This window comes from Ovis canadensis, chromosome 20, assembly GCF_042477335.2.
Source record: "Ovis canadensis isolate MfBH-ARS-UI-01 breed Bighorn chromosome 20, ARS-UI_OviCan_v2, whole genome shotgun sequence".
NCBI classification, from domain to species: domain Eukaryota; kingdom Metazoa; phylum Chordata; class Mammalia; order Artiodactyla; family Bovidae; genus Ovis; species Ovis canadensis.
This window is the reverse complement of record NC_091264.1, coordinates 66,556,322-66,571,693: the sequence shown is the minus strand read 5'-3', so window position 1 is coordinate 66,571,693 and position 15,372 is coordinate 66,556,322. Positions and strand designations below refer to the sequence as shown.

The following is a 15,372-nucleotide window of genomic DNA, read 5'->3' as shown; positions in this document are numbered from 1 at the left end:
TCAGAGAATTTCTCCTGTGGCATATTTTGAAAAACTCAACCACAGAAACGTGAGTAACACTGACCTATGCCCAATGGCTTCTTAAAATCTAATGGCATTTCCTCAGTGTGCAGGTGAGATGCGCTGCGATTCTCTGAGCTTAATTTCTGGGCTGTCGCTTAGCAAGTGGAAAGCATGATGGCAAGAGCAGCAGCAACACAAGGAATTATGGAACTTCCCAGGAGAAAACGGCAGCTACGCAAACACAAATCTGAAAGAAGTGGAGGGAGACACGCACCGTCATCCCGACCAGGCTGGAAGCTGCTGCCCCTCTTCAGCGACGCCATCTGCCCGAGGTGACTAGGCGCGGAGGCACGCAACTCGGCGTCGAGGTCCAGCGAGGTGCCGTGAAGGCCCGGGGGCCCTGAAAAGAGAGGCGGTGTTTTCTTGGACTCCCGGAAAGTACTAGGTGATTAAATGGACCGAAATTTAGACCTCGCTCTAAATTTCCATCTTTTAAATAAGACATCAACTGAAGTAGAACTAGAAATATTTAGTCTGAATAGCTTTTAAAAGTCACTCCCACCATACAGATATGGAGGATTAAATCTGTTACTCTGGCTTAGTACAGACACAAAACTTACGTATCATTTCAGAATCAATGTCTGGCAAAACGGGGGCGGGGGGGCCATGTACATGAACACCAGGGTGAAACTCATCTTTGAAAGCAGCTTGGCTGGAGAAGGCAGGCACGGGGTCTAGTGAAGCCGACTTGCAGCAGAAAGCTCTGCTCCTGCCGTTGAGCCCAAATTCCACGATTTCTTTTTCTGGGCCGTGGGACCTGGCTTCCCATTTCTGTTCCCGCTGCCAGCTGCCCGGCCTGGGTCCTTCCCAGCCCACACTGTGAACACCCCAGAAGCTAATGCACCCCTGACAGGACCGAGGGAACGCTACCCTGTTTCAGCAGCAAATCAGATGTCCAAGTGCCAGTGTACTTATTACTAGTCTCCCTTTTAATGCGGAAGCTAATTTCGTCTTTCCAAATTAGATTAAGAAACAAATGTACAATTGTGTAAAATCCTGCTGAGCTGCATCTAGTACGAAAACGGCTTCAATAAACTTGCTCCGCTGACCCACGGGTTTCCCTGGCGGCTCAGACGGTAGTCTGTCTGTCTGCAATGCAGGAGACCTGGGTTCAATCCCTGGGTTGGGAAGATCCCCTGGAGAAGGAAATGGCAGCCCACTCCAGTATTCTTGCCTACAGCAGCAGCAATTTCTAATGGGATGCACTGTGCATCGGATTCACAGCACCCTGAATATCATCTCAATATCTTCTCCTGAAGAAAGGACAAGAGCGAAAGGACAACCAGACCCCCACTGTGCTGGAGAGACGGCTGTTGCCACTGCAGTCACAAGCTGGTGCTGTTCTCCGATCCCTCTCTCCTGGATCTATTTTCTTCTGTATATCCGCTATGGCTTACAAATCTCAAAGCAAGCGAATAAAATCCCAGTGCAAGAGCCTGGAGGCACTGCCTCTTCTAAAGCCACTGAAGCAAGGGTGAGCAGGGAGGGCACGCCACGCAGGACTCGGGGTGGGGAGACACAGCCAGCACTGCCCCTGGGACTTGCCTTTTCTCTTTAAATCAACACCGTGATCAACAACGTGCAAAACATTCAGGAGAGGAACTGTTTTTTTAAATCTCCAAAAAATAAACTTTAGAAACTTCCTAATATATATCCTCATTATAACAACTTTAAAATAAAACTTATTAACACATCTAATATATGTATAAAAACACGTGACTTCCCTGGTGGCTCAGACGGTTAAGCATCTGTCTACAATGAGGGAGACCCGGGTTCGATCCCTGGGTCGGGAAGATCCCCTGGAGAAGGAAATGGCAATCCACTCCAGTACTGTTGCCTGGAAAATCCCATGGACAGAGGAGCCTGGTAGGCTACAGTCCATGGGGTTGCAAAGAATCAGACATGACTGAGCGACTTCTCTTCACTGTCTTTTTAAGCACAGAGCTGTTTTCATAGTTTTGCAGAAGACTTGAGGACTCTGTAGCAAGTCTCCTAGTAGAGGCTACACCAACCAGCTGCCTGGAGCCACCTGAGCCTACATTATGGAGACACTGCAATTAAATTTAGTAACTGATTGTCTACATAAAGGTCCCAGTTGTATTTTTTAAATATCAAGAAAAAATACAGTTTAGTTATGCTGCATAAATTCACAAAACCGCACATAAATTTGAAATATAGTTTATGCATGTATTTCGATGAGCTTGACTTGAAAAATACAGCCTTTTTATGTTTCAAGACAACTGGATAAACAAACATTTTTATTTCCGCAAGTAATTAACTTAATAATCTGCTCAAGGTCTGAAATATTTAAAAGAGGAGATATTTAGCACAGCCTCTATGCTTAATCCCCTGGAGAAGGAAATGGCAACCCACTCCAGCACTCTTGCCTGGAAAATCCCATGGACAGAGAAGCCTGGAAGATTACAGTCCACGGGGTCGCAGAGTCAGACACGACTGAGCAACTGCTCGCTTGCCCTGCCTATGCGCGATGTTCCCCTTATGATAGAGCCACACTGTGATGGTTCCGATTAGGCCTTTCAGGTGCGACGCGTCAGTCTACGTTTTCAGAGACAGCCTGCGCCACACGGAAGCGTGCTTCTTTCTGTCTCGCGACTGTGCACAGGAAGCTCCTGCTTCTATCTGCTCTAGAAGCGCTGGTCCACCTCTGCCCGACCCTGCCGCTGGTGAGTCCTAACGATGCTCCCTGGAGTTACTAGATAGAGTCAGCATGTATTTTAAGACTTAAACTTGTTCTCAGAACAAAGGAAAACATGCCTTTGAAGGCTACCTTTAAAAATCCTGTTTGAGAATGTCAGTAGGGGGTTAAACCAAAGGCTTTTCCTGACAGGAAACCTGAAGATTTAGTCTCATTTTGGCCCTATTTCATAGGAATTTTAAGAGACAAATGACACTTCTTATAAGGCGGTAAAAGTTTTGGAAGAGAAGCCAAACAGTTAACTAGCCCAGGCTGGAAGAAAACAGACTCGTCCACAGGCATTTATGCTTTAAAGATGAATTCTTTAATGCTGATCCTTATTTTTGCTCTTTCCCCATGTTTGTCTCCCCTTAGAAAAGCCAAAAGATAGCATGAGGGCTACAGAGGCAGGCCACGAGGCGCAGCGACGCGCTCCCCGGTGCCCGGCTGGCCGTGCGGAGGGGCAGCGGTCACCTCCTGTCTGAGTCCCGGTGTGCACCCTCAGGCCCACTCACCAGGCTGGTCTGTGCTGCGGCCATAAAGCAGGCATCCAGAGGAGGTGCTGCTGCAGTGCCCACAAGAACAGCACCCTGGGACCTACCTCTGCGGACAAGCTTCATATGCAAACAACCTGTCCTGGAAAAATGTGGCTTTTACGGAGGACTCAGCTCGGCTCGGTTATGTCTGACTCTCCGACGGACTGCAACACACCAGGTTTCCCTGGCTCCGAAAATCTACCACCATCTCTGCTCATGAGCTTTTCTTGCAGACCACAAGGCAAATACAATCGGCATTTTTTAACACAAACCACCATGTAGAAGGGAAGGGCAACCCACTCCGGTGTTCTTGCCTGGAGAATCCCAGGGACAGGGGAGCCTGGTGGGCTGCTGTCTATGGGGTCGCACAGAGTCGGACACGACTGAAGTGACTTAGCACCATGTAAAACTTCTTAAAAATTATATCAGGTTCCTTAAATTAATGCATGAAAACCAGCTTTACCTACAAAGACATCTCCTGTCTGAAGCATTTACACTCTATCTTTTAAAGCTGCAGTTCCACGCCACAGACACTGTCTCGGGTCGTGACCCTTCTGCCTAGGGCAGGGGAACCAAGTTCTCCTCTTTGGTGTCAAAGGCCAAGTGCAGATGACACAACACAACTCACAATCCCTGCTCCAGACGTAGAGCCCAACGAGCCTCCGAACTGAAAACAGGCTCCGGAGAGGGCCTGAGTGGAAGCGACACAGCTTCACAGGAAGTGAGCAGAGCCGGGAGAGACACAGGCACTGCCGCCACCGCGCCGCCGGCGCACTGTGTCCGGAAGCCCACCTGATGGGGCGCTAGCTTCAGCACCAGAACAGGAAGGTCCGTGGAACCGTGTGCCCGACTCAGGGAAGCTGAGCAGTCGTGTGGCTCCTCTGAGGCAGTCACCTCACATGCAAAATGCAGGCCCGAGTCATGTCTGAACCAGACGTCCCAGGTTTCTACCAGACCCACAAGGGTGTAGTTATGACAGGGTGCCAACAGAAAGTCCAAATGATACTTAGGAGTCCTGCTCCGCACTGACCTCATTTCTGTTACACATAACTCGGATATCTGTAAACCAGGAGTCTGTCAGAACAACTGGTTGTGAATTAACAACAGCAACAACAAAAAACTATAGTTATTCCCAGCAAACTTATAACTAAGGCCAATATTTTATATAAACATCCACCCACAAACACTATCACCTCAGACATGCAGATGACACCACCCTTATGGCACAAAGTGAAGAAGAACTAAAGAGCCTCTTGATGAAAGTGAAACAGGAGAGTGAAAAAGGTGGCTTAAAGCTCAACATTCAAAAAACGAAGATCATGGCATCCAGTCCCATCACTTCATGGGAAATAGATGGGAAACAGTGGCAACAGTGGCTGACTTTATTTTTTGGGCTCCGAAATCACTGCAGATGGTGACTGCAGCCATGAAATTAAAAGACGCTTACTCCTTGGAAGAAAAGTTATGACCAACCTAGACAGCATATTAAAAACCAGAGACATTACTTTGCCGACTAAGGTCCACCTAGTCAAGGCTATGGTTTTTCCAGTAGACATGTATGGATGTGAGAGTTGGACTATAAAGAAAGCTGAGTGCTGAAGAATTGATGCTTTTGAACTGTGGTGTTGGAGAAGACTCTTAAGAGTCCCTTGGACTGCAAGGAGATCCAACCAGTCCATCCTAAAGACCAGTCCTGGGTGTTCGCTGGAGGGACTGATTTTGAAGCTGAAACTCCAGTACTCTGGCTACCTGATGCGGAGAGCTGACTCATTTGAAAAGACCCGGATGCTGGGAAAGATTGAGGGCAGGAGGAGAAGGGGACGACAGAGGATGAGATGGTTCGATGGCATCACTGACACAACGGACATGGGTTTGGGTGGACTCCGGGAGCTGGTGATGGACAGGGAGGCCTGGCGTGCTGCGGTTCATGGGGTTGCAAAGAGTCAGACACGACTGAGCCACTGGACTGAACTGACCCGCACACACGTGCCTTCACTACATCGTTACAGTGTCTGCACAGGGCACACAGGTGCACGGCACAGAGCGGCCGTGCCCAGGGGCACACACACTGATGACGGCAACCAGGGAAGCGTCCAGGGGCCAGCCGGCCACCGTGGACGCTATGTCACCAGCGGCTCACTCCTGCAAGAAACACGCGTCCTGCCTCCATCTGCGTGCCGCCTCTGCGCTGCCACCGTCTGCCTGTGCACCGACCACTGATTAAAAAGTCACAGCATCTATGTACTTCAAGAGCTACTGGACAAATTGAACTACTTTTGAAAGTGACAGTTAACTAAATGCTTGATATCAAGAAAGTGCTGGTAAAACTTCAGGGAATGACAATAGCTTTCGACACGTTCAAGTGACATAGTTTTCTCAAAGCATGTTTATCTTTGAAAATTACATATTGAAATAACTATAAATGAAACAAAGTGACCCGCTTCAAAAATAGTTCAGGGTGAGGGAGGGGTTGCAGGTGAAATGAGACTGGCTGTGAGCACATAACTGTCTAAACTGGGCAGACACAGAAGAAGTCATGGGATCACCCTTGGTGCTCCTAAGTATGTTTGGAATTCTCCAAAGTAATAAACTCCTTCTGATGTGAGCTCAAAGAATGTACCAGCTTTGCAATTAAAGAGCATGGACTTGTTAGGACTGTCTATATTGTTTATATTAGCTGTGTCGCTGGCAACAGGTGGGTATGGCTCAGGATGTTCTGAACGTCAAAGGACGGTTAAAATCATAATCTATAAACATCTGGCTAATGGATTTAGGAAACTTGTACTGTATTGTCATGAAATTTGTGGAGTAAGTTGAAAGAGCTATAAACTATTATGTTGCACTTTTCAATCAGAAAGACCAACTTATGGAAATAACTACGCAAACCTCATCACTAACAAGAAATTCCAGTCAATGCACATCCCTTCAACTGTGCCGCCAGCAAGGACAACCTCTACAACAGGCTTGGTCAGAGTGAAGAAAAGGGCCGGTCCCCAGCCTCCCAGAAGCGAGGGTCCTCTTCCCAGAGACGCTGCCTCTCGGCAGTGCTGGGTGAGTAAGTTTAGCTAAAGAAAAAGGCCGGCCTCCAGCCTCCCAGAAGCGAGTGTCCTCTTCCCTGGAGATGCTGACTTGCAGCAGTGCTGGGTGAGTGCGTTCAGAGACACTGACTTTCAGCAGTGCTGGGTAAGTTTAGCTAAATAAAGGGGCCGGTCTCCAGCCTCACAGAAGCGAGTGTCCTTCTTCCCGGAGACGCTGCCTCTCGGCGGTGCCGGGTGGTGAGTGTGACAGTAAGGAGCATCCAGATGGCAAGGGCGGGCTCCACCAGGTGAGGGCGCCTCTCCATTCACCTCCAGGAAGGACCCAGGCTTCAGTGACGGGATACTGAGCATCAGAGCTTTCGGGTATGGATGCAATAACAAGCATGAGATTTCCTGTGTGGTCTTTATAAATTAGACACGTTTTCCAGAAATTTGCATATTTTCAAAACTAAATCGTGCAGTCGGATCATTTCTTACAAACCTGAGCAGGGAAGCCTTCGGACAGACCACAGCCCTGTCTATACGCCGGGCCATCTGACCACCCTTCAGCGGCCCTTCCCTGGAAAACCACACTCCTCCTTGAGGCTCAGTGGCAACAGCATCTCCTCCAGGAACATTCCGGGGCCTCCGGTTAACCAGGCTGAGGCGGAGTTCTGTACTCCCCACTTCGGAATACCTCTCACAATTATACTTATGTGACAAATAAACACCTATGTGACTTTTTAAACCGCTTCTCTCTCACTAGAGGACAAGCTCCAAGAGGCTGCAGACCACCTGGGTCCGCTCAGCACAGTACTTCAGTCCCGAGCACGCACCCACCACACTGCCTGCCAGCCCTGCTGCAGCAGAGTCCCCTGGAAGCTTTAAAACCACTGACGTGTGGACGCTGCCAGGAGAGAGTCTAACACAGTGGGAGGGGGAGGAGGAGGCTGGGGAGTGACAATCTTTAGAAACACCAGGGACTGCGTCAGGCAGCCCCGGGCGAGAGCCTGCCCAACCGAGCAGACTCTGAGCACCAGAAACGAAGGCCTCCAGAATCCATGCCCGCCTCAGGCTGTGCGTGCTGCTTGATGTTTTCACTTGTTAAAACTATAAAATAATTAACGACACGAGAGGAGGTTGGATATGGCATCAGGAAAAGAGATATTTGGGTTTTCCTAAACATTAAGAATAGAAAAAACCTGATTCACAGCTGGAGAACACTCACAGCCAAGCCAGCTAACCCACAACAGACTAACACACACCTGCGGCCTCCCTTCTGCGCCAGCCTCACTCCCACACTGCCTCACCCTCCTTCCAAACCCAGCGTCACTGAGAGGTGAGGGCAGGGCCCACGTCTGCACCCCTGGACTTAGCTCAGGGCCTGGTGTGCAGCAGAGCTCAACAGGCAGCTGGTGGAGTGACGAGCACACGCTCCTGCTGACGGACACGGGCACCGTCCCTATACGGCATGACACTCCCGCTGGGGTTACCATCCGCTGCCCAAAGCTCCATCCACACGGCCAGTCCGCACAAGGCAGGCGTGCTGAGGCTTACCCCACGCCTCTCCGTCCCTGGCTCAGGCAGGGTGCTCACAGTGGGGGTGGGGTGGGGAGGGCCTTGCCTTTGAGGTCCCGCATGCAGCCCTCCCGGCAGCCGTGCATGAGCTGGAGGATCCACCGGTGCTGGGCCCCGATGCACTGCCACGCAGGGTCGCCAGGCGCGTGGAGGTCGGACAGGTGCCTGAAACAGCAAGGCAATGGCTGACCGAGCCAGCTTCTGCTGCTCAGCCATAAGGTCAAAATGGTAGCTAGCATGTCTTAAAGTCATAGCTTTTAAGGATGCCTAAAACTCTGTGAACTAGCAAAGCAGTCAATACTTACTCTTTAATATTCCGGTTCTAAATGAAACATATTCAAACTTCTTTGCATGCAGTTAACAATGAAAGTACATTTTAAACGCTAGGACTTTATAAAAAGCCAACCACGGTGACAGAGATGGCGCGCAGTGTCCTGATCAGGGTGCGCCTGCTCAGCTCTGGGCGGCACAGGAAACGCCAGCAGGGTCTCCGCCGGGTGACCTTCCTCTCTGGTCTGAAACTCACAGCCACCAGATGGCAGTGTGACCCTGCTTTCTATATGCTCCCAACAGGGCAGCTGAGATTCAGACCACAGTACAGAGGTTTGGTGACAGCAAACACTGGCCTGTAAGTCTAAACCCTGATTCATGAGGAGACAGTCCTCAAAAACATACAGTAGAGGCGCCATTTTTCTTAGTCTTAAAATAGGTTGAAAAATATTTAAAGTCTTATCTGTCTGTGAAGGTTTCCAACCCAGATGGACAACTGAAGCAGATTTCTGCTGAAAAACTGACAAATATTCAAAACTCAGCCCTCAGGAAAGACGTAAATACAGCAACCTGAAGCAAATCGAATCAACTCCCAAAGCTGGACCTGCTGTCTTAAAACTACTCCAAACCTTGAGCTGTCTACTGTCTTGGGGCTGAAGTTTCGTTTAAGAATAAACTGTCACTAATGGTGACAAGCGTGACGTCTCGCAGGGACACCCCTGGGCATCTCTCCCAGGTCCCTCAGCACCGAGCACTTCCTCACTCAGGCTTCTCAACCAGCAGTTAACCAGAGGAGAAGCAAGTCAGTGATAAACAAAACCTGGCATTCGGGAACAACCCCCTCCCCGCCCCAGGACGAAGCGGGCGGTGGTTTTCCAGGAGGGGAGGCTGTGGCCTCAGGCAGGAGGAGCCGTGTGGGCCCCCGAGGCTCCTGCAGCGCCTCCTCCTGACGCCTGGGCTCACACAGCACCCTCAGAGCCACACCAGCAGTGAGCTCAGCACCCTCCCGCCCCTGCGCCCGCCTTCCTCTCTGAGGCACGGGTGGAGCAGCACGGCTAGGAGACCAAGACGCCCCTCTGCTCAGCGCCCCCTCAAATTTAAGGCTCTTCAGTCCTTCCGAAATTAAGAATAATCCTCTCTCTACCATCTTGTCAATGGGTATCACACAAAAGAGTTTATAAAGAAAGATAAATTTGTTGTCTCAGAAACTCTGCAGTGTTTCAGTTCAAAAGTACAACTTGTGCTAAGGCTCTCCTTCCCCTGGTAAATGGCTTAATTCAGTAACTTTTCTCTTCTTTTAGGGTATAAAGACATGTAGTATCATTTCAAAAACCTTGGCTTAGAATCTGATACGGATTATTGCTATTTCCTTCTAAACTTCATTACCAAAGAACACATTTTAAAAAGGCTTTTTAGTGGGGAAAAGGTAAGGAATGTTAGTTACGGTGAGCACAGACTCAAAATTTTAAAAGTTAAGGGTTAGAGCTGTTAGGCATACTTGGACATGACTGTTAGCAAAGACCAAGGAGAGAATCGCACTGGAATGGAAAGGAGCGCTGCTACGGGCACTCTGCCTCTTGATCAGGCTGCTAGCAGCAGCGGAGCAGGGAGAGGAGACTGTGAGGGTGCCTCGGACCGGAGTCAGCACTGAGCCCCTGCGCGGCACGGGGGCGCCCATGCTCACGCCACGCACAGCTCCCAGTGTGGGGCTCGGACACGCAGCCCTGCTGGCGCTCGAGCTGAGCGCCCCGCCCCCCACCTGGTGCTCACAGGGTGGCTCGTCACAGATCCCAGACTCCAGCAGATGGCTGGCGTGGCTGTGACGTGTTTCCTATTCTTTAATAACTAAACCCTTAATTTTAAAAGGAGGATAACTTGCTCCATGTAGTCTCAAAGTGTCAAAAATAAAGGTTGAGAAGTAAATTAATTACTTGACATTTTCAGCTACATTCTTGTTCTTTTCCTTTTGAAAGGACAGAGAATAAAGCAATAGGTCATTTAAAAGAACCTTTTCTAATATCACTATCTTTTAAATGGTATCCAGTAGGTTAACCGGTCACGGGAACTATCATGAGTTATCTACACAACGGCAATTCACTACATAAAGAAATCCTGCACTCGATAAGGTTTAACATCATTTTCCTACCAGGAGATGTAACAGAATAACTGTAATTATTAGTGAGGCAGCATGGCAGAACACAGACAAGACGCCAACAGCTTCGTATCCTAGATGACGGGTTAATCTTCCTGGGACTCTGTTACTTTACATGTTAAAAAAAAAAGCAGTTGGCTAACAACACACAGTTAATTAGCAGCATTAAGTTTCCATGATTCTACAAGCCAGAAAAATCCCTCAGTGTGTGCTTTCTTCTGGGGACACTTAGAGAAAAGCAGACAGGCTGGGAAGGCAGACAGCCAGAGGCCCCCACCTGTGGAGCAAGTGTGACCAGGTGCCATGTGGCGACCGCGTGGCTTGTTGGGGGGCAGCCGGCATCCCAGCTCCTGACGCCTGCCCACGTTAAAACTCCCTCCCTCTCGAGCAACACGGTTCCCACCACGCTGTGGGGTCAACGTTTCTGCTGCTACTGCTGTCCTTTCCAAGTCGGCATCCCCACCTCCTTTTCAAGCCTGGAAGCTTTCAGAACCCTCAGCTGTCGAGCCCTGCCCCACCTGCCGCACTGGGGGCCCGTGGGACAGCACCACCCCCGAAGCGAGTCAGGGAGCAGCCCCCCCAGCCGGGCTAGACCCTGTGGACAGGAGAGGGGCAACGAGGCTGCTTTCCCTTCGTCCAAGCCGGCAGGATTCTCTTGCCTTTAAAGGGCGACTGCTCCCCAGTCTCTGAATACATACAAGACCGGGTGACCTACATGGGTCCCCAAACTTCTTTCTGCTGCTTGTCTTCCCTTCTGCCATCTCATCGCTCTCTCAGTCTCCCCGAGTCTCTGAACGAGCTCAGGACGGTCCGGCGTCACCCCGACACATGTGACTCGTTAAGGCTCTCGCAGCAGGCTACCTTATGTAACGTTTCTGGTCATGCAAAGTTGACGGGGTCTCAAGCAGCTTCTCCAGAAGCAATTCTCTTAAGGCTTCAATCCGTGTTTCTACTTCAGCATAATCTGATTAAAAAGGGAAGAATTACATGATTTACAGAATGAAAGTTTAAAATCGAAGTACGGAAAGCAGACTGGCTGTGCGGGACGGAGGGGCTGACTGAGAAGAGGCAGGAGGGGAACTGCCCCAGCGATGAAGACGCTCTCTCCAGGACTCGGGTTACAGGGTGTGTGTGCCCGCCAGACTCACTGGTCTGCACTGTGTGAGCCTGTGCGTGCACACCCCCCCCCACTGTGCACGTAAATTTATCACACTGAAAATAAACTCTTCTGGGTCCTTATGAATTTCTTTACAAATTTAATCGAGTCCTGTGATAGTTCTCCCAGGTAATAGGCATTTTTGCTTTTATTTTCTATGACTCTACCATAGAGATAATTTCAAAACTAGCTTAAAGTATGGCTAGAATTCATAAATATATTATTAGTCTTTCTAAAGAGGGAAGAATAAAATGTAGATTTCCATTTCTGTAAAATATCTGTAACAATTCTTTCCAGTAAAAAAGACCTAAGTAGCATCACAATTATCAAGCATCAAAGAATGTCCACCCATCCTACAGTTCTCTCTCCAGGTCAGTAAGAAATTCCACTATGTTATCCTGAAGTACCCATCTTACACTTGAAAAAGGGCACCATATAAACAAAAGCTAAAATGCACGTAAACATTCTTTGCAAAATACATTCCACAGTTTTCTGATAAAAGCAAAGTAGAAAATCTTAAAGTAATAAATCTTACATTTCTTGAAAACTTGCACCTCTGTTTTCCCAAAAAGTGACTTGGCCTTTTCATAATCATTAATAACCACATCATAATCACCCTTTAAAATAAAGAAACATTTTGGAGATTGTCAGTAAAGTTTAATTAATTCGGTTAAGATAAAAAGCATCTTCACAGCTCTTTAAAGCGTAAGACCCCCGTGCCCACAGGCGCGCAGGCGGGCACCGTACCTTCTGGATGTTCCTCTCGATGCTCAGGGGGAGGTTGAAAAGAAACTTGAATCGCTGCAGCACATTGAGTGCATTTCTAGTGGAATCTGCCTTGTCCTTTCGACCTAAGACTTCTTGAAATAATGTATCTGCAGTGTTACTTGCTCCTATTTTAAAAGGAGAAAAAGAAATTTAGATAAGAACTAATTTTAGTCAGAAATGTGCAACTGGACAAAAGAAACGAAATGTTAGACTGCTATTATCCTTGATTTTATAAAGCTCAGCACACTTTTCTAAAAGTCAATTATATTGGAGTTTTTATTTTTTTAAAGTTTGCTAAAACACAATTTCCATCTTGCTTGCTAAGTCTTTTCATATGTGTATACCAATTAATGGTATCCAATTAAGAATAACCATACTTACCAGGCCCAAATAAATTCTCTAATGTGAATCTACATTTATTTTAGCTTCTTTTAACTTTTACAGCATTATGGACCCTTAGGTCATTTCATTAATTCAGATAATAGGTTAAAACACACACACATATACACGGTGTGTGCACACACAAGTACGCTAGTTAACTTCTCCGGATTCAGTATCTATATATTCACAGTAATTAGAAAAAAAAGGAAGAAAAACTTTTCAGAAAAGTTATTCACAAGAAGCATTTTAGATCTAACCCTATTTCTGTGTAAAATCATCTATGCAGCAGGCAGAAAAACTACATAAGCAATTTAAAATATCAAATTCTAACACACCATCGTTAATGAATAGTTCTTAAACCAGCTTAATATTTCTTAGAATGATACACACACTGGACATTTTATATTTACATATATATGTATTTTTTTACCTTAAAGGCCTCAAATTATATGAATCACTAATAAATGTTTATCTAAAACAAAATTTACTGTATATAAAAATACTTAGGCTTTTTCAACTTGTGAATTAATTTTAATTAGTCACAAGGAAAGTAGAGAAAAAGGATAAACTCTTTTTGGCTGTTTGATCACTGCTCATATAAAGTTTCTACATTATCTGGTCTAGTGACTATACTTTAAGCAAAGATGAAAAAAATGACCTCCGTCTCGCTGGGTGGCTGGCATGCCACATTTTCTAGTCCACACTGTGGGTGGCCTGAGTGTGTTAAAAGTCGTCTTTGCAACATAATTATTTTATCTAAATAATGTTTAAATTCTGTTGAAATTTTAAAGGCCTGATATATAAACTTTGTCAGTATAGCTATTTTCACCACGTTATTTAACGCAGAATACTAAATTTCTGCTATGAGAAAAATATATATATTCCCTTATTGCCACCAAATCATATAATGATGAGTAAATGAATATTGGAAATCTGATTAAGGTTAAAAAGTGTTTTTCTTGGAATGCTTATTATTAAGCATTTATCATTTAGAAACAGACTTCATGAATTGAGGCTTCATAAATGAATACATTTGTGAATGAGGACTGAATATTTTTAAAGGCTGATTACTTAGGTGTGTGCTGCGAATGTTAGATCCTCAAGCACTTTCTCTACAATGAAGGAGTACAAAACATCAAAATCAGACTTTCTTTATCTTAAAGACGATGAAACAATACTAACTGATAATTTCAAACACTCCTAAAAAGCACAAAAACAAGCACAGGTAGAAAATCCACTTAAAATTGAATAATATAAACATTTAATACCGAAATCACAGAGGCAGAAATTATAACCTATCAAACTCTAATTATACAGCATATATAAAACTTTAATTTATGCACAAATTCTAAGTTATGAAATTATTATTTTAATTTATAAAACACTGTCCATGAATTATCATTCTGTCGTGAACTTTACTGTATTCACAACAAAACTCTGGGAGCTCGTAACTGGTAACTGGACGATTATATACAGTAAGAAAATAATGGAAGCAGTGAAGCCAAGATTTGGGCAAGCAGATAAAAAGCAGCAGCAGCTCACCAGCCGCACTTGAGGTCTTCATTCTGCGGGGCAACTGAGAAGTAAAGGACAGGCTGGCTCCTGGAGCTGAGGCAGGACGCCCTGGAGCAGCCCCACCGCACACAGCAGCCCCAGGCCCGTCCGGACTGGAGGCCGTCCCTCCCCCTCGCAGGGACAGTGTGCCCTGCTCTTGGGGACGGACACCCCCAGCACAGACAGCAAGCACAGAGGCCTCAGCTGGGCTGGCAGGGCGGTGGCATGTCCCTCGGCCTCAGACAGGGCGACCGGCATGGGCCTGGAGGGCTCCACGTTCAGGCAGCCAGAGGCAGACAGCGCACGGCTCCCACTCCTGGAGGCAGGCAGACGGGGCCAGGGGTGGACGGGCGGCCTCAGGAACGGAGCTGACACCACTGCAGGCAGCCGGGTGGGGACGGCAGCACTGCCCCAGGAGAAAGCCTCGCGCCCTCTCACCACAGGCCACGTGCGGCACTCCACGTGGCGCCAGTCCCGGGCGTGACACGAGGTGTCACACATGGTCGCCCAGCCATCACGTGGCGCGCCTTGAACTTACACGATATCCGTGTCACATGCTTCTCAACAGAGCAGGAGGACAAGATGGGGAGACGGGCCACTGCAGCGCGGCCCCGGATCTGAGGTCCTCAGCGACGGGGAAGCCTGAGCCTGCGCCAGGGGCCGTCGCACCCCAAGAGCGCGTGCAGCTCCGGGGTGCCTGGCTGCCTCGAGCCTGCCTGTCAGCACACTCGAGCTCTTTGGGGTCCTGCTCAGGGCGCTCGCACCAGGCACAGAGTGCAGCCCAGGCGGCGGCGACCCACGTCTCTGCCTGGGGAGCTAGGGCTCCCCCCGACCCGTGAAGCTATTCACCCCCGGAACAGGAAAGCTAACCAAAGTTAAGGAAAACTTTTCAACGTACAGTTAAACTCACAGCAAGACCCTGACACAAAGAGGCTGAGCACCCTACCATGTGTCTTGCTTCTCCTAACAATCCCCAGAGAGGGACAGACAGGCAGGCTTCACAGGGCAACGCGGGCTGACCAGGGGCCTCTGAGCCACCAGTGCTCGCCTCCAGCCCGCCTGGGGCCGAGCCCCCACCAGCCTCAGGCCCCGCTCACGCCTCTCCCTGGCTCCTCTTCTGTCTGCACCCAGCTTCCTTCCAGTCCATCCCCAACAAATGGCAGCATGTTTAAGTCCACAATGTGACTGCTTTATTTAAAATC

General features: G+C 48.0%; 1 protein-coding gene across 8 annotated transcripts in view; it reads right to left on the bottom strand.

The window, feature by feature from the left end:
- Positions 1–15,372, bottom strand: part of EXOC2 (exocyst complex component 2) — a 123,903-nt gene that overhangs the window by 62,874 nt on the left and 45,657 nt on the right. For all 8 annotated transcript variants that reach the window (XR_011251323.1, XR_011251321.1, XR_011251322.1 and 5 more), the window contains exons 8-12: positions 12,215–12,360; positions 12,003–12,084; positions 11,173–11,275; positions 7,936–8,054; positions 278–403 (exon numbers count right to left, since the gene is read on the bottom strand). Coding sequence is in view for 5 of the 8 variants with exons in the window: in XM_069563873.1 (XP_069419974.1) it covers positions 278–403; positions 7,936–8,054; positions 11,173–11,275; positions 12,003–12,084; positions 12,215–12,360 (576 nt within the window). In the remaining 3 variants the exon portion in view is untranslated. The remainder of the gene's footprint in view (positions 1–277; positions 404–7,935; positions 8,055–11,172; positions 11,276–12,002; positions 12,085–12,214; positions 12,361–15,372) is intronic.